The sequence below is a fragment of the Mauremys reevesii genome, linkage group 4 (assembly GCF_016161935.1).
Source record: "Mauremys reevesii isolate NIE-2019 linkage group 4, ASM1616193v1, whole genome shotgun sequence".
Classification (NCBI taxonomy): Eukaryota; Metazoa; Chordata; order Testudines; family Geoemydidae; genus Mauremys; species Mauremys reevesii.
This window is the reverse complement of record NC_052626.1, coordinates 42,532,629-42,560,603: the sequence shown is the minus strand read 5'-3', so window position 1 is coordinate 42,560,603 and position 27,975 is coordinate 42,532,629. Positions and strand designations below refer to the sequence as shown.

General features: G+C 44.5%; 1 protein-coding gene across 1 annotated transcript in view; it reads left to right on the top strand.

Moving 5' to 3' along the window:
* The first annotated feature begins 1,525 nt into the window (after positions 1-1,525).
* The window catches only part of YLPM1 (YLP motif containing 1), a 61,149-nt gene continuing 34,699 nt past the window's right edge, over positions 1,526-27,975 (top strand). The window contains exons 1-6 of the mRNA XM_039538932.1: positions 1,526-2,696; positions 8,961-9,206; positions 10,647-10,841; positions 14,601-15,358; positions 19,409-20,221; positions 20,651-21,970. Of these exons, the coding sequence (XP_039394866.1) occupies positions 1,686-2,696; positions 8,961-9,206; positions 10,647-10,841; positions 14,601-15,358; positions 19,409-20,221; positions 20,651-21,970 (4,343 nt within the window). The 5' untranslated portion in view covers positions 1,526-1,685. The remainder of the gene's footprint in view (positions 2,697-8,960; positions 9,207-10,646; positions 10,842-14,600; positions 15,359-19,408; positions 20,222-20,650; positions 21,971-27,975) is intronic.

Here is a 27,975-nt window from a genome sequence, read left to right as displayed (position 1 = left end):
AAGGTGCCACCAGACTCCTTGTTGTTTTAGTGAAATCCTAGATTTCTATTTTTTGCTGCATTAAGGTAAAACTGTGCAGTGATTACTTAGACCCAATTTAGACCAAACTAAGTCAAAATTCTGAAGATCATATAATTTTGTCTAGTCCCAGGCAATTGGGAAGGATCCTGGTTGACAACAGAGAGGTCAGGAAGGATGAAGAAAAAGAGACAATGAGAGTCAGATGAGAGGTTTTTGCTTAACCTCCAAGGGATGGCAGGTTCTGCCTCAGGCTGAGCTGTAGAATAATGCCCGCTGTGCAATTTTACATTTAACTGAAAACCATTTTATTTTGTCATTTTTTGTTCTGAGTTTGAAAAAAGGAAGGAATGAGAAAGTGTCATATGAGTATCAAATGTGTTTATGCCTCAAATTCTTAGGGTTTCATCTGTACCCAGGCCAATTCCAGAACAAAGAACAAAATTGAATCTAGAGTCCATAAAGTCAACGATTATTGTCATGATTTGTATTATTCACTGGGCACCATTGTGCGCTCAGAACTGTTCAGAATATGCCAAAACAATAAAATAAAATAATTTTCATGTGCCCAAGTAGCCCCGGGAATCAGGAGTAAAGTTGTTCCCCCCAAAAAATCTGAAATGGTGTCCCAACAACACTCGAGTTATAATTCAAATTAATTTTCAGGGAAGCCAAGCCCTCAGGCAGTGGAGTTGTGGTTGCTAAACAGTTGTAAAACTCAGGCTAACAGTTGGTGGCTGTTAAGAAAACACAAGCACTGTAATCTGAATTCTGTCCCCATAGTAATAGAATTAAGGGTTCAAGGCTTTTTCTATGGTTCTCAATTTGTCCTGCCAGAGATGATGCTTGCTGGTCATTATAGCTAGGACTAGCAGAGCATCTCTCAGTTTATGGAGGCAAGGACTGTGTTTTTGGGACCCTCATTTGATGCCAGCTTGTGACTGAACTTGTGTGTGGCCAGGGCACGCAGTCCCGCGACGTGCACCGTGCTGGTGGCTGGAGGTGAGGGGAGGCAATCGGAGGCAGAACCTCCCTGACACTGAGCTTCACCAGACTGGAGACCCGTCTCCCAGGGAAGGCTTAGGGCGCCCCGACGGCAGCGAGGAACGCCAGGGGCAGGCGGGCACGCTGAGGGAAGCCAGCCCCCGCAACCCCCGCATGGGAGGGAGCAGCTGAGAGGAAGGCTGAAAAGCTTGGCCGCGAAAGGACCCACACGCGCCAAGGGGGAGGCCTCGAATCTGTTGTTCCCCCCTCCACCCGCCCCCAAAACAAGATGGAGGCCGATCGCCTCCCTCTGAGCGGCGCTCTAGCTTCTCTTTGCCCCTCTCTTTTGTCGAAGCCGACATGAGGGAAGAAGAGACCAGGGCTTCAGCGACGCTCTAGTCCCACTTAGTTCACCTCTCTATTGTCCGTCTTGTTCCGACGGTGCCCGGCCACGCTATAGCCCGGGCTGATCGGTGGGTGGCGCTCTAGCTTCAGCGAGCCCCTCTCTATGATCCAGGCTGGGGGCACTCTAGCTTCCAATATGCCACTCTTCTGTCCTGGAGGTCCAACGAGCCTCACTACGCAGGCACTGTGCGTCGCACGCGCTGCTGCTGTCGCCACTCGCTGCGGCCTGTGGAAGCTCCGATCTCCGCTTCGGCCGCCGCCTCAGACCCGGCCCCGCCATGTACCCGGCCTGGGGCCTGTACGGGGCGGCGGGGCATTACCCGCCGCCCCCTACCTCGATACCGCCCCCGCCGCTGCCGGTACCCCCGCCCGTGATGCCCCCCTCCGTCCCGCCGCCGAACTACCCGCCCCCGGGCCCCGGCGTGGCCCCCGCGCCCGGCGCCTCGGGCTTCCTGAGCCTGCAGGAGCAGCACCTGGCCCAGCTCCAGCAGCTCCAGCAAATGCACCAGAAACAGATGCAGTCGGTACTTCTGGGGGGTCCCCCGCCCGGGCCGCCGCCCCCGGGCCTGCCCCCTCCGCCTCTCCCCGGCTCCTTCACTGACTGGCCGCCGCCAGTGCCGCCCCCCGTCCGCAGCTACCAGAAGCAGTTCAAGCACCGCGAGCCGCCTCCGCCGCCCCCACCCCGGGACCCCCAGGTCTGCAAGCCCCCGGCGCCTCCCCTGCCTCGAGAGCATGAGACCCTCCAGCCGTCTCAGCCCCACAGCGACTGGGAACACCTGCCTTCTTCCCCAGTGCCCATGGACATGGAGCTGTCTTCTCCGCCACAGTCGCCCCCACCGCCTGAGCAGGCCTATCCACCCCCTTCGCAAGCCTATATCCCCCCAGCCCAGTCTGAACCGTATATTCCCCCGACCCAGCCACCCCCTTCCCAGTCCCCTCCACCCCAGTCTTATTTGTCCCATTCTCAGCTCTCCCAGCCACCACCACCATCCTATCTGGAGCCCCCTCCATCAACTGCCCCTCAATCTTATTTACCCTCCTCCCAGTCCTATCAGACACATTCTCAATCTTATTTGCCCCCTTCCCAATCATCCCTTTCCCAACCAACCCAGGCTAGTTTGACACCATCCCTTTCTCAGTCTAAATCTCACTTTAGTGCATCCCAGTCATCCTTGCCCCCTTCCACTCCTGCTCAGCAAGAGGCAGTGCAGAGCGTTGCTAAGGACACCAGTGACAGTTCTGACCAGCACAGCACCCCACAACCAGACCCCTCCACTATGACCCCCCAGGTAAGAACAAAGTGTCCAACCTGTGCTTTGCTGCCGAGTGTGGCTCCGGTTTAGAAAAGGTAGTGATGGGAACTGATCATTTACTGATGTAGTGTGAATTGTAAAGATGCTCAACTAAAGGCAGATAAAATAGAGAAACAATAAATGAATCATGTTTAAATAAAATATTTTGGCTTCAGCTCACAAAAGACAGGAATGGTACAGATAAGACTAAAATTCCATAAACTCCTGTTGAATGTACATTTTGTATTCTGTAGTACTTGGTTTTCAAGAGCCAACAGTTCCCAAGCACAATGGGATGTGTAGAGAATAAAGTTTCAGCCTTGACTGAACTTTATCCCCTTGGTGGGTTTTTCAGACTTTTAAGGCCCCGATCTTGCAAAGTATGTTGTGCAGATGAACTACACGGAACCCTATTGACTTCATTGGGCCCTCCATACCAGTGCAGCAGTCTGTTGGTACATTGTAGGATTGCCATCTGGTTTTGTTTTGCATAGTTTCTCTTATAGTAATATTTTTTCAGTTGTTTATCAACACAAATGATATAACAGTGCAAATTGGCCATATTTGCAATAGGTAAGATTACAAAAGTATTTCTGTTGTAGACCCTAGATGCCTTATGCGTATAGCTTTCAAAAATAGTCAGACTTTGGCCTAAATGTGTTCATGCTTGATCTCTTCCTAAAGGTGAACTTTTATGAAGCACTTGAGGAAAGTCTTTTAAACAGTTTTCGAGTTTGGTGAGGGTGAAAAATATACGTTTTACTGTTAAAAACACTTATGTCTGTAGGTGAGCACTTTTATAATGGTATTGATAGGCACTAGCTGGATTTTTACTTGTATAGAAATGGGGACTCCTCTTGTGTTCATTTTTCTTTAAGCTCCCTCCCCTCAAAACAAAATAGTAAATTAGATGTAGATTCAGTATTTTGGTTGAATAACTGAGCACCCAAAAGTGCTGGATTTTAGGAGGTTGAATATTAAATGTTAACACCCTCCCACCTTGCTTTGTTGCTATTCATTATGATAGTCTGTAATTTCATTATGGTATATTATTTTTAAAATAATACAATACAATAATTATTTTGATAACCATACATACATATAAAATAACATAGTCATAATTAATGGATTATTGCAATGCATACTTAGAGGAGCAGAGTTGTGGCTGAATAATCATCACTACCTTTTGCATTTTCTGACTTTTTGCCCTAACTTTGCATTATTGTAGTTTGCTGAATTTGATACAGTACAAAATTAAGTGTTAATTTAAAAAGAAAGTGGTACCTAAAGGGTTGTAAAGATTGAACATTGAAATATTATAACTTCTACTGATGTGCAGAAGAAGAGTTATGAAATCTTTCTCTTTTTTAATTAATGACAATCTAGTCTAGGCAGAAGATCATTTTCTGATTATCTCCTGTAGTAACAGTGTCCATAGCCAAATAGAGTGCTGCTTCTCTCCCTCCCCCATATATTAAGTAGATTATGCAACATATTGCAATTTGTAATTCCTTGTTGCATTATTTTTCTTCCACTGTGTAACATTGACAGATCTCTGTGTGTGATCGTCGTTTACAGTCCCATGCCATGTGACACATTTTGCAGCACAGCCTAGCACAGTAAAAATAAGGTTCCTGTGTCTCCTTATGGCAAGGTGTATCTTTTCAGAAACACTTAGGCCAGTAGTTCCCAAACTTTGATACTAGTGATCCCTTTCGTATAACAATCCTGAGTTAGACCCTGCCCCCCTTATAAATTAAAAAAACTTTTGTATATATTTAAAACCATTATAAATGCTGGAGGCAAAGCGGGGTTTGAGATGGAGGTTGCCATCTCGTCCCCTCCTTCCCCCCTCGCCGCCGCCATGTAATAACCTCCTGAGGGGTCCCAAACCCCAGTTTGACAACCCATGACTTAGGCAATGTCTACACTACCACTTATGTTGGTATAACTTACGTCGTTCAGGGATGTGAAAAAACCACCCCGCTGAGCGACATAACTTACACCGACATAAGTCGATGGGAGAGCTTCTCCCACTGACATAGCTACCGCCACTTGTTGGGGGTGGTTTTATTATGACAGGAGAGCTCTCTCCTGTCAGCATAGAGTGGCTACATGAGAGAGCTTACAGCAGTGCAACTGCATTGGTACAGCTGTGCCACTGTAATAGGATGACTAGACAGCAAGTGTGAAAAATTGGGACGGGGGTGGGGGTGGGGGAGGTAATAGGAGCCTATATAAGAAAAAGACCCAAAAATCGGGACTGTCCCTATAAAATCGGGACATCCGGTCACTGTACACTGTAAGCGCTCTAGTGTAGACATAGCTTTAATAAGTGAAGTATCTACTAAATTTATTTATTGTATACCATTCACTTTGGTATCTGGGTGCATATTCTGTGCAAAATTAAACAAAAATTATGTACGTTTTCCCATGAAGGATACCTAAGCTTCATAGCCCTGTGTTCTGGACTGCTGTATTGTTTTTCTCTTCCTTGCTTATCATCTCTGTTGTTATCTTCTTCCATGAGCATCACCTGGATTTTCTTTTTTTACCATCTTGGGAAAGGAATTGCAGCATAAAAAGATTGTCCTTGCATTGTGCACTAAAGGCTGTCAGATTCATCCTGATATTTTGTAGTGACCAAGACCCCCAAGTTTCTCATCCTGGACTTTGGCAATCACACTGCTTGCATAGAGTCTTGCTGTCCTGGTGGGCCATTAAAAGTTTTAAAACTGAGGACTAGGTTCTTGAAATGGATACAGAACTAAGTGGAGAGTCAGTGGAACAAATGGTATGTTGACATCATGTGCTTCTTTGGTTTTCCTTGTTTGAGTTAGACTGAGGCTGCCATATGTTATACCAGGCAGTGCTTCTGTGTGACCTTCACAGTTGGCATTTGGTAGAAGTTGTGTTATGGTAATTTAACCTGACCAGAAGGTGATGATATCTATTTCACTGTGGTGAGATCCTCCCCTGAGAGGAACAGGTATAAACCACTGATACTCAGTCTTCAGCTCTCGAATGTGTCTCCTGGGGCTCTTTGCAGCATGTGATATTAAAACACTGTGTGAGTTAATAATTCACCAATCAGGGATGCTTTTACTATGTTATTAACCAAATTAAGTTATCAGCTTGCACTGTGAACTTTGCTGTGAAAGTAATATATAATTATATATGTATACTAGTATTTTCTCTGTCATACTCTTTAAATATGAATAACACTATAGTAAATGAAACAACGAATTCACACTACCGTAGCTCTTTTGGGTACTCTTTTGATAGGTAATTTGGCTCCTGAATGACTTGAGGCTCAGTATCACTGGTATAAACCCTTGGTTAGTCAAAGATGGAAGAAGAAGCTGCTTGATATTGTTGCATTACTTGTGTATAGGAGTAACAGTGATTGCAGTAGGACTCCAAGAATAGTTACCACCTTGACACTGGGAGAAGAGTAGAAGCCCTCATTCAAAGATGAGGACTAAAGTTCCCACCATCTCTTTGAAACGTATCCTTGACCAGTATCTCCTCTGTTTTGCTCAAGTCTGAGCTTTAGACATCTCTTTTTTCCATCCATTCTCTTCTCTCAGGGCTTGTCTACACTATGCGCCATATCAGTGGCGGCGATCGATCCAGTGGGGGTTGATTTATCACGTCTAGTATAGACACGATAAATCGACTGCTGAGTGCTCTCCCGTTGACTCCGATACGCCACCAGAACAAGAAGCGCAAGCGGAATCGATGGGAGAGTGTCAGCTGTCGACTTACCGCAGTGAAGACACCGTGGTAAGTAGATCTAAGTACATCGACTTCAGCTGCACTATTCACGTAGCTGAAGTTGCGTATCTTAGATAGACCACACGCGGTAGTGTAGACAAGCCCTCAGTCCGATGCTGGGACATAAAGTGGTTCTGGCTTCATGTGCTGTGAAGGAGATTTACAGCTGAGTGTCATCATATTGGTGGTACTGGAGCTTATGTGGTGGTATGATCTCTCCTACAGATTAATCTATATGTTAAGAAGGAGAGGACATAGGATGAGTTCACAAGTGACTAGGTTTTTGGGGCACAGGAGCAGTTGTCTTTCATGATTGTCCTCTTTTATTTATCTATGTCATAGCCATCACTATTATATAAAATCACCTTATGTGACATTTCTTTTGAAAGGAATGATTAAATCCAACTTAGTGCTGTTCTGCATGCCTCTGCTAGGTCTTGAATGCAAAAGCAACTCCTAATGCAACATGGAGTTGAAGGCTGCTGAGAGATCCCATGCTGTAAGTGTGGATGTTTGTCCTCCACCCATAGCCACGAAAGCTTCTCTATGTCATATCCTGATCTGAATCCTGATTATGAAGGATATTGGCGGAGGTCAGTGGCAGGATCTAGAATGATACCATCTCCTATCATAGACATAGTCCCCAAAATGTCATTTTAGAGAAGTGATTTTCTGCATAGAACTGCTCTTTAAATTCGTCCATTTCACACCTCACTACTAGAAATAGGCCATTCTAATTCAGGCATAAGGTATGTGGGTGGAGTAAGTTTGCATTGTACATGCTTATTTTATACCTATTTTGAAGATGAATTTGAAACTTTAGTCTTATCTCATCTGGCATCATTCACCTGCATTTAAAAATAAACTGTCACTCCTGTTGGCTTCTCTACTGTTCCCATGCTGGGTTTTCAGAAGTGGCTCTTTTTCACAGTGTGTGGGTCGAAAAGATGAACAGGAAGGATATGAAAGATGTGGGACAGTCACAGATTTTCAGAAGAGGGGAAATTGCTAATTGAGCTTGTGCTTTCATAGGCTGCACCATTCCATGAGTTTTAGGATAAGCTTTTCCATATCCTCACCTTATGGCTATAAAATACCAATCTCTGTCCCTTGTATTTTGCTAGAGTTCTTATAAAAGCTATATAAATTCTCTTGATGAATGGGACTTCAGTATATGTTTTTAGTAAATGTTTAGTATTCTGAATTTATAAAGTTGGAATTTAGTTCCTTTTGTTTCTTATTTTAAATCTGAGATCACAGCATTTCATTGAGTTTTTAGTGTGTGTGCAGATTATAGAACCATAATCAGTAGGAAGTCTCTTCCAACTTTATCCTTGATATTTGGGGCTGGGCAGTGAAAATCCTGATGAGGTATAATTATTGAGCTACCTACTATTTTGAAAATGTATAAAAATATTTGAGGGCTAAGCTATTCCTTACCATTATTTCAACCTGAAGGAGATGTATGCTACTTGGTTACAAAACCTAGAAAAGGGATTTATAATGGATAATACAGATCCATTTGTCTATATGACACATATGGAGAAAGTGAAGATCTTGGAAAATTCAGAGGAAATTCTCCAGCATTATCCCCTTCAAAGAAGGTCTAAATGTCAGAATATGCCATCAGATCTTCTGGAACAATGTTCCAAAGGACAAGCCTTTCAGCTATAAAGCACCTGTACTTTGAACATATTTAAAGTTGAGGACTTAATGCTAGGAGTTTGACTATCTCCATAGCTGGTCGTCTTATTTCTGGTATCCTCGTCTGGTTATCTTTCAGCTCCCAGATGCCAGTGAGGTTAGACGACAGCTTTTTATAATCTGAACTCCGGGTATTGTTTTTAGTCTGCTTGGTTGTTTGCCCCAGCCTCCTTCCACATCTCTTCCTCACAGTTTCTCTGCTGCCATCCTCACTCTTCCCGTTCTTTATGGTCCTCTCCATTTGTCCCTCTCCTTTCTTTCCTCTGTGCATTTCTTCCTTCAGTGTCCTTCTGCCCCCTTTCCTTTTTCCATGTTCCATGGCTCCTACTAATTCTCCGCATCCAACTTTCCTATTATCCCACCCCATCTGAGCTCCATAATAAATAAATATAACAAGTTGTTAATAAAATAATGAAATGGAATTAACAAGTCCATTCACCCCAATCCCTTAGCTCATATGTTGAACACCTTTCTCTCCTTTCTGTTTTTTGCCTTCTTCGGTTTTAAGCTCTATGGGATAGGAATTGCATCTTCCTTCATGTCTGTATAGCACCTTAGGACAGTGGTGCCTGAATCCTGATAAGGGGTTTTGACTTCTATTGCTTCTCTGTAATGGTGGTAGAGAAGTGAGTTATCACTATGAAACAGGCATAAACACTTCTCTGGAGACTGTTTTCTCTGCCAGATTTCGTTGATTATCTTGGCAGGTTATCTTTATCCATTTTTGTCTATTAAACCTGGTTGCTACTGTAATTCTCACAAACTTATTGTATATTATAGGAACAGCAGCAGTATTGGTACCAGCAACACTTGCTAAGTCTGCAGCAGAGGGCAAAAGCACATGCGCAGGGACAGCAGCAACCGAAGGGTCCAGGAGTAGTGAAGGATGCACCTGAGCAGAGAATACAGCAAGAAGAAGGGAAAGTGACTGCTCCTAATCAGCAGTCTGAACCGCCTTCGCTTAACGAGCCCCTAATACCAGCTTCCAAAAAAGAGGAGCCTCCTGTCTCATCTACTGAACCTAAGGTAGGCTATGCAGAGATGCTATTCCATATGGGACTTCCGTTCTAAAAAAAAAATGTTTTCCTCCTGCCTGGGTCTGAATAATAATACCTAGACTTTATATAGTGCTTTTCATCAGTAGATCTCAAAGCATTTTGCAAAGAAGGTCAGTATCATTATCTCCATTTTACATATGGGGAAGTTGAAGTACAGAAGGCAAGTGTGGTACCTAGGATCACCCAGCAGGCCAGGCACAGATCTCTTGAGTCCAACAGACCCCAAATAATCTCTTGAACCCAAGTCCAGTGATCTATTCACTAGCCCATATTGCCTCCCAATTAAAAGACTTTACAGCTAGAAAAGACAGGTCTGGGTACACATCTTCCTGGTCTGGCATGTTTGGAACTAATACATTTTTTTTCAGCGACATGCTGCCTCAGTTTTGTTAAGTGATGAGTAGGGTCTCTTTGCATGGTCAGATTGGGTTTGTAGAGTCCTCCTACTACAGATTTGAAAGACTTCTTCTCTTGGGACCCATGCTCCCTGCCATGCTGAAGTGAATAGTGTTCGGAGATTCTGAACCGTATTTGTCTCTGGTGCCAGTAGGTCAGATGACATATCTCAGCAAAGGTGAATTATTTTAAAGAAAATAGGATAAGGGAAATGAATGAATTACTGTAGTTCCAATTAGCTAATCCCGTGCTCTCTAGTTCCTTAACCTGAAATCCCTGAATAACTTTTCTGTGTTAGTGTTCAAGATTTTTACCTCTGTCTCACTGTATGATTTGCTAATCCTACTTGCTGAATTGGAAGGTATTAGTACCTTTTCCCTTTGCAACTGCTTGTATAAATCTTGCAGTCAGGATTAGAGATGTGCCTGAGCTAGTACCCCACATTCAATGTAGTGTCTCTATCCCCAGGACTTTGTGGAAGTTTGTATCCAGACATGCAGCTGAACTTAATAGCTCAGGCCTGAACCAGGATACTAAATCGAAACACACCGGAATTTTGGAATAGTTTGGATTTTGATGTAATCATTCCGATTTCTAGCTGAGATGCAGATTACTTTCCTGTTATGTGCTGGAAAGGAAAGTGGTGATCTTGCCTTCCTCTCCAGACCTTGGAAGATAATGATTCCTTTGTTAAAGATAGGGTCATAGTCTGTGCATAATAACCAAGAAGTTTTGCCCAAAAACCTTTCTGCCCATGTGCTTGGTGATAATTTTTACTTAGAATATGCAGGCAAATTCTCACAAATCTGATTTTTGTGTTGAACTATTCCCCTTATTGAAGAAGATAAACAAAATCATCTATTCTGATAGTGTCACAGAGAGTCAGAACACCAAAATGCAGGGTCACAGAATTATTAACTGCCATGAAACTTCTGTGTATTTGGTTGTGCTTGTTTAGGTGTTGTGCTTGAATGAGCTTTCCCTTAGTTATAATAATTATATTTATCTTTAGCTGAATATTGAACCTCCTGAGGACTCTGAGGAAGATTTGAGGTTGCAGCAGTTGCAGGTGGCAGCAGCTCAGTGGCAGCAGCATCCACACCATCGAGTTGGCTTTCAGTATCAGAGAATAATGCAGAAGCATGCCCAACTGCAACAGATCCTACAGAAGTACCAACAGATCATACAACAGCCACCCCCCGCCCAGGTTAGTCATTGAGGAACTGGGATTTGGTATACTTCTTGCATGATGTAACACTCATGGTCTGATAAGAAGTATGTAGTATAATCATTTCTTCTGGCTGACTTGTTTGCCTTGCTCTCTCTCTTTAATCTTTGTTCATGGGCAAAGACTTAGCTCCCCCTTCCCTGAGAAGTTACTTTCCAGTCTCAATTGAAGAATAACAAGAATATTTAGAGATGTTGATGGGAGCAGTTTTCATATGAGGAGTAATTAAAAGACTATTTATTGACATGTGATAAAGTTCTCAAAATCATCTAAGGAGTAATTTAGGCTCCTAAATGGGTTGAAATTTAGGCTTGAAAATGGGACTTAGGTGTCTGAAAATTTTACAGTAGGACAGCTTAGCTTAGAAAAGAAAAGGTAACTTAAAGTGGCAGGAACAGAAAAAGCTGGTTGAGTGCCATTATTTACTCTGAAAAAGTAAATTTACAAGAAAAAGAGGATATTCAAAAAGACAATGTAAAAGCCAAAATAAATGAAATATTTAGGTAAAGTATAACTAAATAATAAATAAATAGGATATCTCCATTAATTTATTTATCTCCTAGAACTGGAAGGGACCAGTTGAATGGTCATTGAGTCCAGCCTCCTGCCTTCACTCGCAGGACCAAGTACTGATTTTGTCCCAGATCCCTAAGTGGCCCCCTCAAGGATTGAACTCACAACCCTGGGTTTAGCAGGCTAATGCTCAAACCACTGAGCTATCTCTCCCCCCTAATAGTGGAACTCACTGCCTAAGGATATTATTGATATAAATAGATTAGTAAGATTAAAAATAGATTAGACATCTGTAAGAATTGCAAATTCAGATAAAACTAATTGTTGTAAATCTTCATGCTTCAGACTACAAGATTATTGCTAGCTGGGGTCAGTAGGATGGTGTTGGGTAATTAAGCAGATTGTGGGATTGTTGGGGGTTAGGGGAGAGCCTGTGCCTTCCCATTTTCTTTGTGAGAAGGGTGGTATTTGCCCTTAAAAAACTCCAAATTATTATAGTAGCACTTAGAGCAGGAGTGGGCAAACTTTTTGGCCTGAGGGCCACCTCGGGGTTGCACAACTGTATGGAGGGCTGGGTAGGGAAGGCTGTGCCTCCCCAAACAGCCTGGCCCCCGTCCCCTCCCACTTCCCACCTCCTGACTGCCCTCAGAACCCCCAACCCATCCAACCCCACCCTGTTTCTTGTCCCCTGACCACCCCCTCCTGGGACCCCCACTCCCTATCCAACATCCCTGCTCTCTGTCCCCTGACTGCCCCAACCCCTATCCACACCCTTGCCCCCTGACAGCCCCCCTAGGACTCCTACTCTCTATCCGACCGCCCTCTGCTCCTCGTCCTCTGACCACCCCCACCGCTAACTGCCCCCCCGGGATCCCATCCCCTTATCCAACCACCCCTGCTCCCTGTCCCCTGACTGCCTTCCCAACCTCTATCCACATCTCTGCCCCCCAACAGGCTCTCCGGGACTCCCACTCCCAACCCTCCCTGTTCCCCATCCCCAGACCGCCCCCCCAGAACCTCCACCCCATCCAACCACCCCCTCCTCCCTGAATGCCCCTCATAGCCCCCTCTACCTTACCCAACCCCCCCAACCCCTTACCAGTGGCAGAGCCAGCTGTGCTCCTCAAGCTGCCCAGGGGAGCAACAGGCCAGAGTGCAGCCCGCGCAGCTGTATGGCTACGGGGGAGGGGGGACAGCAGCGGAGCAGTTGGGGACTAGGCTCCCGGGCCAGGAGCTCAGGGGCCTGGCACGATGGTCCTGTGGGCCGATGTGGCCCGCGGGCCATAGTTTGCCCATGTCTGACTTAGAGACTCCAACTAAGATTGAACCCCCTTTGTGCTAGGAGTGGTACGTACACATAGTGAGAGTTACTCTTCGCTTGAAAGAATTTACATTCTAAATAGACAAGACAGACCAGACAAAGAGTAAGAAGCGAAACAGGCTCTGAGAGGTAAAGTAACTCACTCAGGTCGCATAGCAGGTTTGTGGGAGAGCTGGGAACAGAATCATGATCTCCTAATTCCCAGTCAGTGCTCTATCCAGTGGACCACTCTGTCTTTTTGTGTGAGTGTGAGTGAGTGAGATGTTTGTTTGTTTGTTTTTTACAGCAGCTACAATCATAGAGTCCCAATCCTGATTGGATTCTCTGGTCATTACCACAATGCTAATAATGCATCATTGCTCATTCTCAGAGACAAAATATAGGGCTAGAGGGGCAACTGGTTTGACCCAAACTGATTCAGAGCTGGCTACATTGAATTGGATGGACCATTGATACAGCATTCCTATACTTTTTGACTGGTTATGGCAATATTGAAAGGGGAGAGCCAAAATATGATAATTAGGCCATCACATTTTTTCTTGCACAGCTCTTAGCGAACCCTTGTTGATTCATATTTTATACAAAATATACTGTTTTAATACTTTTTCATTTTATGTTGCAAATAGTGTGACTCTGCATGAATGATATATATTGTGTGGGTGTTTGCCACTCCTAGCACTCAAGGATCTGAAAGTCATTAGATAAAGGAAAAGTATATTGCAGCCAGTTGCCCCAAGGAAAGCTTGGTGAGAGAGACAGGTAAAATAATCATCATGGTTCCTAGGGTAGTACATTTTCGTGATTTTACAAGGCAGGGTAAAAGAGACTTGCAGTTTGGCCACAGCAATTCAGATATAGATGTAGGTACAGATAAAATATATTGAATAGTTAGTGACTGTTGTAGGTTAATGATAGATTGTTCTTAGTTTGTTTTGTTAGATAAACAAGTTTGATAAGCCCAAACTTGGAGCACTACTGCAGTTTACTCAAGGTATACCTGGTTTGTGGTCCAGGTGGTGCTCTCGAATGTGAAGGAAAGTGCATTTAAATTGAATTGCTGTGTGCTTGGAGAAACAAATTGAAGAGCTTGGGAAACAAGGCTGCTTGCTACATATATTAGAATATTTGTGGATTGATTTGTGATTCAGTAGGGAGGGAGGATATTCTACTAATAGCCCCAAATAGTTTGGTTGTGTGCAAAAGTAATCTGTTGCTAATTATACTCCCCCCACCTTGAATGATGTGGGCTTTTTGTATGGAAGTGTTTGCCCTTATCTGTCACTAAAATGTATAGGTTAGAGATATACTCGACAGGATATGTCTATACTAGATAGGATATGTTTGCTTCTGTTTCTATGTAACTTTTCTCTCAAGCTTCTGCTGAGGATTGGGACAGAGGGTGATATTCAAGCATGTGGCTTCAGAAGGAACTTAAAATATATTCTGCAGCATTTAGAATAATAGAATATCAGGGTTGGAAGGGACCTCAGGAGGTCATCTAGTCCAACCCCCTGCTCAAAGCAGGACCAATCCCCAACTAAAACTTCACAACCAGAGCTTTGTTAGTTTATTATTAACTGTATAGAGAGGTCCCCGAGGGCTTCAAGACCCTCACCTGCTCCCCTGGCCTTTAAGCATGAACCAAATTGCACTCCCCTCTCGGGATCCATGCCCAGCAATCCTGCTCCCACTGCAGTTACCGAGCCTGCGGGGCACTGCCCAGGCCAGGGCTGTTGGCAGTTGGCTGCTTACCAGGCCTGGGACAAGGCCTAGCAGATTCCAGCTACTCGAGGCATGGCCTGGGGCGACTACAGACCTGCATCGTGGCCAGCCTGCGGATAGATACAGAGCATTGCATGCTGGAAGCTGTGTTCTTCAGGGCTTTGTGTCTCTTTTTCTTGCAGACAATGTCAGTGGATATGCAGCTGCAGCATTATGAGGCGCAGCAGAAACAGTTTCAACAACTTCACAAAGAATGGGAGCGTGAATTCCAAGGATGGCAGGATCAACTTCAGACCTATCCTCACAAAGATCAGCTTCAGGAGTATGAGAAACAGTGGAAAACATGGCAGGGACAGATGAAAGCTACTCAGTCCCATCTGCAGGAGAAAGTGAACTCGCTTCGAAACGTGAAGAATCAATACACTGGGAATGTTGCATTGCCACCGCCTTTTGTTCCATGCTCTCAAACCTCTCAAGGAGGCGTGCCTGTTATGCCTCCATCTTTGCCTTCAGTTGCCCCTCCGCAGGTTCCCCCACCTCTGTCTTCTGATCCTCAGTTGTCTAATTCATCTGAACCCCCAACATCCAGTCTTCAGGTTTTCCAGTCCACTAAGACAACCAGGCCAGCTCTGCTTCCTATCCCTGATTCTTTTGTATTTAAAATACCTGGTTCATCTGCAACTTTACCTTGTCATTCTGAAATAACTACATCTACTGACTCTTCAGACCAAGGAAACTCTCAAGTTCATCTGGGTAAGCAAGCTGTGCCATTTGTTTCTGTCTCATCTGAACCGGCATCTGGAGAACTGAAAACTTCTTCTACAGTATCTTCAACCTATGTACCCCCAACCTCCAACGTTCAAGATAAACCAGTGAGATCAGGTGGATTGCTTCCAGACCCACCCAGAGGCACATACTTCGAAGGACCAAGAGGTCCTAGGTAGGTCTTTTTCCTTTAGTGTACACACATTCTCATCTATACAGATTTTTATACTGCTGTCATCACCATAGTACCAGTTGTGCTTTAAACAGTGTGAGAAAATTTGTCATGTGCTTCATTCTTTGTCATCTCTCCCTAGGGGAAATTGTGTGTGCAGCATAGTGGGTTTTGTTTTATGGGGTTTTGAAAATAAATTATGTGCACTGTTCACTGTGTTTATCTTATGCCTGGCTGGTCTACGCTTAAAATTTAGATTGACACTGAGGGGTGTGAAAAATTCACACCCCCGATCACTGTAGTTAAGTAGACCAGGAGCCTCCTGCTTGCTGTGGGGGGCGGGAGGTTTAGTGTCAGGGTGTCCCTCTCTGCCCTGCTCCTACCCCCCACTTACCCCATCTTCATAGAGTGAGGGCAGGAGGAGAGACACAACAGGACTCGGGATGGAGGGAGCTTGCTGGCTGCAGCTGCTGTCTCAACTTAAAAAGGCAATATACTTCAAGTGGGGTCAACGTACTTAAAGGGGCAACGCACATCTCTCTCTCTCTGGGCTTGGCTACACTTACAAATTTGCAGCGCTGCAGCAGGGTGTGAAAACACACCCTCTGCAGCGCTGCAAATTGCGGCGCTACAAAGCGCCAGTGTAGTCAAAGCCCCAGCCACAGGGAGGTGGAGTACGGACAGCGCTGGGAGAGTTTTCTCCCAGCGCTGGCGCTTTGACTACACTTAGCGCTTCAAAGCGCTGCCGCGGCAGCGCTTTGAAGTTTAAGTGTAGCCATAGCCTCTCTCTCACATTCTCACACTCTCACACACACACACACACACTGTGTGTGTGTGTCTCTATCTCTGTCTGCCATGCTGTCTCCCCTCCCTCCATTTGTGCTGCCTTGTAGAGTGTGAGGCTACATTAACAACAATGTGTTAACCCTTGAGGGATCAACCGAGTGCTAGTTCATCATTTAGCAGTAAGGCATTCCCTGGGAAATATCCCACTGTCTTCCACCCTCTGACTTCACCACCTCAATCAAGCTTCACAATCATCATTGCTGTGTACAGTATTGAATTGTTTGTTTAAAACTTATACTGTGAAAAAAAATTCCCTGGAACCTAAACCCCCCCCCCCCCATATTTACATTAATTCTTATGGGGAAATTGGATTCGCTTAACATCATTTTGCTTAAAGTCACATTTTTCAGGAACGTAACTACAACGTTAAGCAAGGAGATACTGTATTTCTAGCCCTTGCAGGATGTGAGACTTCACAGTAATATCATTCCGTTCTCAATCATTTCCCATCACCCCCCATTTCACATCCAAAGTGATTGTTAGCAGCTGATAATTCAAACTATTAGCGCGCAGGGGAGGGCAAACTGGGGCTTGCCACCCCCTCTCCTGGAAGCAGCCGGCATCACATCCCTGCGGCCCCTGCAGCCCCTGGGGGTGTGTGTGCGGGGGGCGGTGCCTACAGGCAAGGGCGGCACACGGAGCCCTCTACCCCTCCCCCAGGGGCAGCAGGAACGTGGTGCTGGCTGCTTCCGGGAGCAGCGTGGGGCCACGGCACGCAGGCAGGGAGCCTGCTGTGGCCCCTGTGTACACCGCTGCCACTCAGGGTAAACAGTGCCGGCCTGGAGCCTGCACCCCGAACCCCTCCTTCACCCTGCACCCCAACTTCCTGCCCTGAGCCCCCTCGTACACTCTGCACCCCTCCTCTGCCCCAACCCCTTGCCCTGAGCCCCTTCCTGCACACCGCACCCCGTCCTACACCCCAATCCCCTCCCCCAGTCCTACATTCTTGGCCCTGTATGCAATTTTCCCCACCCAGATGTGGCCCTCGGGCCAAAAAGTTTGCCCACCACTGAACTAGAATTATAGATCAATCATATACAATACTGGTGTCAGAGTCTACCCTCACTTGAAACTGGGGGGTTTCAAAGTAAGGACCCGCATGTTTTCCCCCACCCCAAAATCCTAGGGTAGGTCTCCCCTTTGCTGCCACCATGTCATAGTTTCACCCCCACTTGGAGCTGTTGGGCTCCAATGTGAGGACCTGACTTGGTTTCCCTCTAAACTAAAATCCTAGTTTAGATCTAGTAAGCTGCCACCACTCAATCAGGAAATGTGGATTGAGACACAGTCCTTCCCCAAAATCCTAGGGGATTCCAAGAGCCCCAAATCCATGGAGTTCTTACACCCAGGAGAAATAAACCATTCCCCCTGCTTCCTCCCCCCTCCCTTTTCCTAGGAGAGACACCGGGATCTAACTACAGAGGGATACCTCCCCCTTCTCTTTCCCTGAGAATCCACCCAAGGAAAGACCAAACAAGTCCTTAATAGAAAAGAAAAGAATTTATTAAAGAATAAAAAGAAAATACAGAATCTCTATGAGTCCAAGCTGGACACTCATAGGGTGTAACCTTGCTAAGTTCTGGAGAGAATCCTCTCTCCTTCCTTTCTCAGTAAAAGCAATATCAGCAAACAGGAATAAAGAATTTCCTTTAGCAAAACACACAATTGTAAATATAGAAAACAACTCAAAAGACTAATTCGCCTTTCTAATTAATACTCACTATTAATTAGTAGAAACTACTCCAGGAGAACTTGGAGACATGACTGTTCTTTCTTAGATCCAAAAAAGCACTCTCACAAAGAACACAGACAAAGGCTTCCCTCCACAGAGATTTGAAATTATCTCGTCTCTGATTGGTCCTTTGGTCAGGTGGTCATCAGGTACTGCATGTTAACCCTTTACAGGTAAAAGAGACCTTAACCCTGATCTGTTTATTTATGACAACTGGAAAGTTGTGTTTACCACAGTGTGTGTTCTCCTCAATACTATAAAGCAATGGTTTCCAACCCTGGAATTTTTTGAGAAACAAGATCCTGTAATTGATTGTTCTTGTAGTCTCCAGCTGCCTTGTTTCTTTTTGCTTTTTTGCACTGGTTCAAGAGTCAACATTGTAAGTTACAAATATCTGAGTAATGTGACTTTCAGTCCCTTTTAAGTTCCTGTGTAAAATACTGTGATTTTATCTACTCTGTTTTGAGATTCAGTAGTTGGGCATTTAATTAAAAAGTGGATTTTTGACCAGATATGCATCTTTAGCGCCTGTTGCATGAATCCTTTCACTTCATGCTGTATTTGTTACTGAGTTCCCCACATTTTGAGCCACCATAGTTGTAGGTGAACTAAATGTGAATAAAATACAGTTGTACAAACAGAAAACACATAAAGCTGTCCAGACCAGGGCAACATCATAAGCTTGCTCCACTTGCTGTTTAATATTTCAAATTCTATATCTAGATTTTATTTATCTAATTATATTTTATTTATGGGTTTTTCTATGTAGTACTCAGCACCATAGTATCTGATCATTACACATACATTAATTTATTTATCTTTGCCCACACCCTCGTGTGGTAGGGAAATACCACTGTTTTGCTGTTGGAGTATCAAGAGACAGAGAAATTGTGACTTTCCCACAGTCACACACTGAATCTGGACAAAGCTGGAAACAGAATCTAGATCTTCTGAGCCCCAGTCTGGAGCTTTAAACACAAGACATGTTAAAATAACATACTTGATTTCCAGCTAAGGTTTTAAGTCAGCATTTCTCCTGGAACTAGTCTTCATGGCTGAAATGTACACTTTCAGCCACTACCATCTATATAGAGTGGTTCAAATGCTGCTGCTCTCACATAAGCAGGATTTTTTTTCCATTACATGTCTATGAATGATGCCCCAGATGATATGAGCCAGCACACAGACATAACTTCACACATTGGTGCAACAGTGGGGCATGACACTGATTATTTTGTGGCTCATCTAATATTATTTCCTAGAGGTTGCTGAGTCTGCAAGTGGCTTATGTCACTCTCAGTTGTGCAGTGTGAAATTGAAGTGCGTTTTTCCGTGTTTCTGTACTGATTTAATGGGATTTGCTTATGAGGCACACAGAGATGTTTGCATGAAAGTTGTTTTATAAGGTGAAAATATCTTCTAGAGAATTCTCACTTAATTTGTTCATTCAAGTATGTCTCATGTTTTACCTGTAGGTTTGATGGACTTCGGGGAAGAGGCTTTGACAGATTTGAAGGGCCAAGTCAGAGAGGACCTCGTTTTGAAGGCCAGCACTTGGAAGGGCCAAGGCCAAGATTTGAAGGTCAGAATTCAGATGCACGGTCTTCAAGCAAATGGGGAACTATCCCCCGTGGGCCAGCAGCACAGTTTTATACATCCCCAAGTACATCACAGATGCACAGTTCCCGACCAAGTGGATCACAGTGGAGGGGGCCCAGACCTCCTTTTGGACAACAGCAGTCTCAAGCAGAGTCCCGAACAGAAAACAGAGAAGCTTTTGCTGATGCAGCTGTCAACCAGGAGTTGGCAAATAGAACTCAGTCTACTCCAATTTCCTTTGATACAGATGCAAAGAATTCTGGTCCAGTTCAGCCAGCTGAGGACCTGACAAAAGCTCAACAGGAACCACCCAAAGCTGAAGTCAAAAAAGTCATTCCTGGGCCTAAAAAGTGGACGTGGAGTTCTCAGGATCCTGCGCAGCAAGTACAAGAGACAAAATCAACTACTCAACCTCCACCCATTCAGAATCAAAAACCAACACCACTTCCCAGTACACCTGTAACTGTGCAGTCTACTGTTCCTCCAAGAACAGGAGGAACAGCAGTCTTACCTCCATCCCCTGTAACAGGAAATACAGACTTAAAATCTACAGATAGTAAATTGCCCCTTTCAGAAAATAGCCAGGGTAAAGGACTACCTGGATTAGAAAATAACCAGGGTAAAGGGCCGGTTCAACCAGAAGATAATAGAGGCAGTGGACCAGTAAGCAGAGGCAGGGGGCAGGGCAGGCTGGATGACGGCCGAGGCCGGGGGCAGGGCAGGCTGGACGACGGCCGAGGCAGGGGGCAGGGCAGGCTGGATGACGGCCGAGGCAGGGGGCAGGGCAGGCTGGATGATGGCCGAGGCAGGGGGCAAGGCAGGCTGGACGATGGCCGAGGCAGGGGGCAGGGCAGGCTGGACGACGGCCGAGGCAGGGGGCAGGGCAGGCTGGACGACGGCCGAGGCAGGGGGCAGGGCAGGCTGGACGACGGCCGAGGCAGGGGGCAGGGCAGGCTGGACGACGGCCGAGGCAGGGGGCAGGGCAGGCTGGACGACGGCCGAGGCAGGGGGCAGGGCAGGCTGGACGACGGCCGAGGCAGAGGGCAGGGCAGGCTGGACGACGGCCGAGGCAGGGGGCAGGGCAGGCTGGACGACGGCCTAGACAGGGGCCAGGGCAGGCTGGAAGACTGCCGAGGCAGGGGGCTAACAAACAGAGGCAGAGGATTACCCAGACAGGCAGCCACCCGAGGCCGGGGGATGATCCAGAGAGTGAGCAGCCGGGAGGAGCAGCTGGATAGGCGGTCAGGTAGCAGGGAGAAGTTGCCAGATGGGCAGTCAGGCAACTGGGAGATGGGGCCAGTTGGGCGGTCAGGCAGCCGGGAGAGGGTGTTGTCCAGCCGAGACAAGGAACCAGCTGGCCGGGCAGACAGCAGGGATAGGGGGCAATCAGGAAGCTGGGAGAGGGGCCCTGTCATGCGGGATGAAAGCTGGGAGAGGGGTCCTGTCAGGCGGGCAGGAAGTCGGGAGATGGGTTCTGTCAGGCGATCAGGTAGCCGGGAGAGGGAAATGGGCAGGCCTGAAACAGGAAGTATTGATAAACCAATCCGCTTAGGAGACAACTCAGAGAAATTATCTCTGTATCATCGAGAGGAACCAACAAGGGCTCCCTGGAGTCATGAAGAGGAGAGAATGCAAGAGGAACCTTCATTAGATAGACGAGATGCCCGTCCTTTAGAGCGCGAGCAATTGGATGATTGGGAAAGAGATCGATATTGGAGAGAGCATGACACAGATATTCGGGATGATCACCTGGATCCATATGATAGAGATGACAGGTTACCACTGCGTCTTTCATTGCCTCCACTGTCACCTCTTCCTCCTTTACCTCCTTTGTCTTCTGATCTTGACAGACGAGACACTTGGTGGGATGATTGGGAAAGGCCCAGGGAGAGGGAGTTGGATAGAGATCTGGACAGGATTGGAAGACCCTTGGATATTTATGATCGAGAATTAGATAGAGAATGGGACAGAGATTACTTGAGACCTCTGGATGACAGAGATACACCGAGTCATGACCTGGACATTCCTCCTCTTCCCCCTTTGCCACCACTTCCACCTCTGGACAGGTACCGTGAGGACCGGTGGAGGGAGGAAAGAGACAGAGATCTCTATGACAGAGACCTCCGAGACAGGGGGGAGTTGAGGATCCGAGAGTATCCAGAGAGGCGTGATACATCGAGGGAGAAGCGAGATTACCTTCCTGAAAAGACTGACTGGGAGAGGGAACGGTTGTCGGATAGATGGTATCCTGATGAAGCAGACAGACTACGACCTTTGGAGGATCAGCTTGATCCACCCCTTCCACCACCACGTTCATCTGACATGCTGGGAGCAGAGCCAAACCTGGACCCTGAACAGTCACTTGGAGGGGTAATGGTCCTTAGTCAAAGGCAGCATGAAATAATCCTCAAGGCTGCCCAGGAGCTGAAAATGCTTCGGTGAGTTGGCTAATCTTGTAATTTCTTTAGGGAAAAAAGTTGGTAATTTATCTGAACTAATCCATGGAATTGTATTAAATACTGTCAAGTAGGGTCACAGGATTTGCTTTATCAGTTTAGACAATTATTGCATCTGTTCTAGTATTATGCCTCTTGCATTTGCCAATACGTGATGCTTCAAGGAGCTGCCCCTAGGCCGGCTGATCTTTTAAACCCATTCAATTGTACAGTACTGTGTGGAGGCCAATAATTTCCTTTCTCACCCCCAGATGTGATGAATGTTTGCTTGAAGCATATGGATTTCTTATTCTGTACAAATCCCAAAATATTACTATCTTAATTTTTCTTTTCCTTGTCCATTTCAATCATCATTATATTTTAACTGAACCCAGATACTATGAGGATGAGAACATTGCAAATATCTAGGATGTAGGTAGAAGCAGGGTTGTGAAGATCTGTAAAGATGAGGGCAAAAAATTTAACTTAATATAAAAGTTAAGAAGAAGCTAAGAAAGGAGTGACATGGATGAAGAGTGCCTGAAGATGACTTTAGCTGTTGCATTCTGAATACTCTGGAGGTAAGTGATACAGAAATTAGCAAGGGCAGAGAGGAGGAGGTTAGAGTAGTCAAAATGAAAAAGAACCAATGCATGTGTAAGAGTTTTGTTCATAAGAACAGAGGAAAGATCTTTTTTTTTTTTAGAAAACGTACAGGAAATACTAGCAGGAATTTACCAATATGTGAGGAAGGAAGATGCATGGAAAATCACACACAACTAGTAAATCTGATTTCAGAGTAGCAGCCGTGTTAGTCTGTATCCGCAAAAAGAATAGGAGTACTTGTGGCACCTTAGAGACTAACAAATTTATTTGAGCATAAGCTTTCGTGGGCTACAGCCCACTTCATCGGACGCATAGAATGGAACATATAGTAAGGAGATATATAGACATACAGAGAACATGAAAAGGTGGGAGTTGCCCAACCAACTCTAAGAGGCTAATTAATTAAGATGAACTGTTGTCAGCAGGAGAAAAAAAACTTTTGTAGTGATAATCAACAAGATAGCCCATTTAAGACAGTTTGACAAGAAGCTGTGAGGGTACTTAACATGGGGGAAATAGAAAAAAAAATGTAGTAGTGTAAATGGTCTATCTTGATTATTGACTGTGCTGGTCTGCTCTTGGAGATTCATGATCCCAGCAAGCTTCCAAAACATTCTATTGGAGAATTTTATCCAACTATAGAATCAGGGTGTTGATAGTCTCTATAACCACCTGTTGTCCAGTAGCTTTAACATGACGGCTGAGCAAGGAATTCCTGTAGTCCTATGCTGCAGACTTTAGAGAAGCCAATAAATCCTCTACACAATAGCCGATGCAAAATTTCATCCAAAAGAACTGTTCTGCATAATGACCTGAATAAATTTATCTAGTCATAGCTGTATAATGCAGAGCATAGAATTTCACCCAGTGATTCCTGCAGTCGAGGGAATTTTTCTCTACTATCAAGACCAATAACTTGTTGAGTTAGATGCTATCTATTAGAAAGACATCCAGGTTGAATTTTCAAAAGTGCCCAAGTGGGTTAGGCACCTAAGTCCCTTTTGACTTTCAGCCAGTCTTGATTTAAAGACTCCAAATAATGATGAACTAACCATTTTCCTTGATAATCTGTTCTAGTGTTTCACTATTTAAAAGTTGTCTTGTTTCCAGTTTGAAGTTATCTAACTTCAGCTTCCAATAATTACATCTTGTTATGCCAGTGCTAGGTTAAAGAGTTCCATAAAGTCTAATGTTTACTTCCAGTGTAGGTACTTAAAGACTCTTATCTAATACCTCTTAAGTCTGTGCTCATAAGTCTCTCAATGTAAAGCATATTTTCCAGACCTCCAAATTAATTTTTTGTAGTATGTCTCTGAATCCTCTCCAATTTTTCACAATGATTTTTAAAGTTTAGACATCAGAATTAGACACAGTTTTCCAGTAGCAATCTCACCTGTGCTGTATGTGAATTTGCTATCACCTCTCTGTATTTAACATTTCCCTGTTTATGCATCCAAGGATTGGGTTAGCCTTTTTGCCACAGCTTCACATTGGAAGCTCATGTTCAGTGGATTATCTAGTGACCCTTAAGTCCTTTTCAGAGTTACTGCTTTCCTGAGGTTTCCGCCTCTCACTGTCACGCACACATGTCCAGTAAATATGGCTGCCCACATTCTTTGTTCCTAAATGTAGTTCTGTTCTCCTTATTATTTGCCACTCCACCAATTTTTGTGTCATCTGCAAATTGTATCAGCTCTGATTTTATACTTTCTTGCAATTTATTGGTAAAAATACTGAACAGAGTTGAACTGAGAACTGATCCCCATGGGACTCTTGTAGAGTCATCTTAATTATTGATGATTCCCTGTTAAGTTATGTTTTGAGATCTATCAGTTAGCCAGATCTTAATCCACTTAATATGGATTATTTTGGTTTTGTACAGTGCTTATTTTTTTATCATTTCCCTCATTTGAAATCTAGCATTACTCGGTGTGAAGAACTTTGTAAAGTATACTGAGAAAAGATTGACTGGATCAAAGATAGCTTCTCCAGTTCTTAGAATTCATATATGTACCCCTCTTGGTTGGTGGCAGCCAGTCAGAAACACTTGAGTCTACTGCTGACATAGAATAGAACATTAACACCTTCTTCAGAGATGGCAGCCTATCAATCTTCCTGAAACATGCAGTCATCTGGCATGTGTTCAAGAAACCATCACTTAGTGTCAATGACTTTGTCGATAACCTTCCCTTCCCAGGCAAAGTGATTGATGCATTGGTGAAAAGCCATCTCCAGCAGCACTTGACCTCTGCTAATATCTTAGAACCTTCCCTGACAGATTTTAGTCCAGCATATGGAACAGAAACTGCACTGATTACACTGATGGAAAATCTCCTCTTATCCAAAGACAATTGGCACACATACATGCTGATGTTAGATCTGTCTGCGCCCTTTACCAGCACCCTTTAATTATGAAGTGCTGATGACTCATCTGAGTGACCTGGTGAGATGAACAGAATTGCATTAAAATGGCTTTTCTCATTCCTGTCATGTCATGTGGGCTATTGTACTTCCTAGAGAGATTTCACATGAGGACTCTCTCGGTGTTTAACTTGTTTATCCTTCTATTTAACTTTACCATCCTTTATTAAATTGTTACAATTCTAGGGAAGATTTGAGATACTACGGACCCAATACCAACAATATGCAGATGTAAGCTAGCTGCAAATCTTCTGTAGACAATGCCATCATCTAAATATCTCAGTACCTGAGAGAGCACTGCTGCTGAATAAAAAAAACAGTTGACTAGAACAAAACCTGGGGAAGACAGAGGTGATATTGGTGGGAAGTGGAAAATGCTTTGAAGAACTTGCCAAACTTTAGCCTGGTCCTCAAGTTTTTAAGATGCTTGTGAGAGAAAGTATCTTTTTTTCTGTTTCTTATACAGTGTTCAGTACATCACTGGCACTTAGTAAATAACTGAAGGTGTCTACCTTTTCATTTGTTACAGTGATAGCATCTTGGGATGCTACTAGACGCCTTAGTGTCCGTAGATTACTGGATGATGACAGTAGCAAAATATGCTTTTTATTACATCCTTGGCTAGTCAGCACATGGTTTCTTAGATGTGGATCTGTCCACAGTGATCCAAGTAGCTATCACTGAAAAACTCAACTATTCTAATGTGCTATACCTGGGGTTGAATGCGTGAAGGCAAAAAAAAACCCCTCACCTTCTGGTTCAAAATGTAGTGGTCCACTTGTTAGGCAACAGAGCCTGATGAGAGTTTGCCACTTCAGTTCTTTGCTCGCTGCAGTGGCTCTCTGTCCATGTCCAAATCCAAATTTAATAAACCAGGGCCCAGCCAACTGATGATCTCAGAGATTTCCCCTTTCCATGCATCCCATAGCAAAAGCTTTGTTCATCATGATGTCAATCCACAGCTCCAAAATGAGATTGATGCAGGTTTTTATTATCTGCATAATGAAATATAAAATAATCATTATCACAAGAATCCTGAAGAATGACCGAGCAGCAATAAACAGCAAAATATTCCTCCAAACTTCCTTTCAAAATCCGTTACTACTGGAAACATTCAGAGGTGCCCTAATGGTGTAATATAAAGAGAGAAAGAGCTTGGATGGTGCACAGGTACCATGGGTATGGGTGCATCATGCACATTTGTAGGAAGGAACATCAAAAAAGAAGAGGTAAACTTATAAATTGGAATGTAAATGAATGAGGTATTTCAGGGAAGAGTGTAGAAAGAAGAGGAATACACCTAAGAACAGAGTGTCATGGTTCACCTTCCAGAGGGAACAGGAAGACCAATGAGGGATCAGTATTTGGTAAAGACAGAGTCCGGGGGTGGGGTGCCCCCACTTTCCTGCATCTGCCATTGCACCCTTTAGGGTGATAATTGCACAAGCTGAATTTTATGCTAAATGATGAACAGTTACACAGTTACTGTTGACATTTGTCATCCTTAGGTTTCAGTTAAAAACTGAATGCGGACATTTTCTACCTCTTTCAAAGCTGTTTTGTTTTTACACTCATAAAGATAGTATACCTTTTTTTCCCATATGGAAGGTTTTAATTGCAACCAGAAGTGCTAGAAATGTAATTTTCAAAAAGTGAATGGAAGTTATGATTCTGAAGAATTTAATCTGTCATGGGAACTGGTTTAATACACCAGGTTGTCAGGGACTTTGTCACCTGTGCTTTAGAGAATGGTGTTTAAGGCCTAATAAACTGATACAAGAAAGCTTCATATGTGAAAGCAGATTCCCTCTACAGTGCCAAAGAAAGGGTTCAATTAAAGAAGATTCTATTGACTGTTTTCCTCAGTTTTAAAGTTAACGCTGGGGAAGTCACCCTTTTGTATCAAACCATATTGAGAGTTGTTTTCTACCTTACACTGACTCTTCTCATTGCGTACTTCAGAAAGAGCAGATCATAGAATCATAGAATATCAGGGTTGGAAGGGACCTCAGGAGGTCATCTAGTCCAACCCCCTGCTCAAAGCAGGACCAATTCCCAACTAAATCATCCCAGCCAGGACTTTGTCAAGCCTGACCTTAAAAACCTCTAAGGAAGGAGATTCCACCACCTCCCTAGGTAACCCATTCCAGTGCTTCACCACCCTCCTAGTGAAAAAGTTTTTCCTAGTATCCAACCTAAACCTCCCCCATTGCAACTTGAGACCATTACTCCTTGTTCTGACATCAGGTACCACTGAGAACAGTCTAGATCCATCCTCTTTGGAACCCCCTTTCAGGTAGTTGAAAGCAGCTATCAAATCCCCCCTCATTCTTCTCTTCTGCAGACTAAACAATCCCAGTTCCCTCAGCCTCTCCTCTTAGGTCATGTGCTCCAGCCCCCTAATCATTTTTGTAGCCCTCCGCTGGACTCTTTCCAATTTTTCCACGTCCTTCTTGTAGTGTGGGGCCCAAAACTGGACATAGTACTCCAGATGAGGCCTCACCAATGTCGAATAGAGGGGAATGATCACGTCCCTCGATCTGCTGGCAATACCCCTACTTATACAGCCTAAAATGCCATTAGCCTTCTTGGCAACAAGGGCACACTGTTGACTCATATCCAGATAGAACAATTCAGCGTAAGTGGCTTGAAATTGATAAGTCTCTTTCTGATGATACTTTGAGACAGAATCCATAGTAGAAATGTAGAGAATAGCTTTTCCCAACTTCAGGTGTCTCCAACGAGATCTGTTCTCTGTGCAACTGACAAGTCTGGTATCAGTTGTGTGTTGATCTGGATTTGCCATCCAATGCATTTTTCCAAAGCCAGGTGTTAGGAACACTGGATGTAAGGGGAGCTCCGAGTTGCTGCAGCTGTTATTATTTATTGTTTGTATTGAGGTGGCACTTAGGAGTCCCAGTCATGGACCAGGACCCCATTATGTTACGCACCCTACAAACACACAACAAAAAGATGGTCCC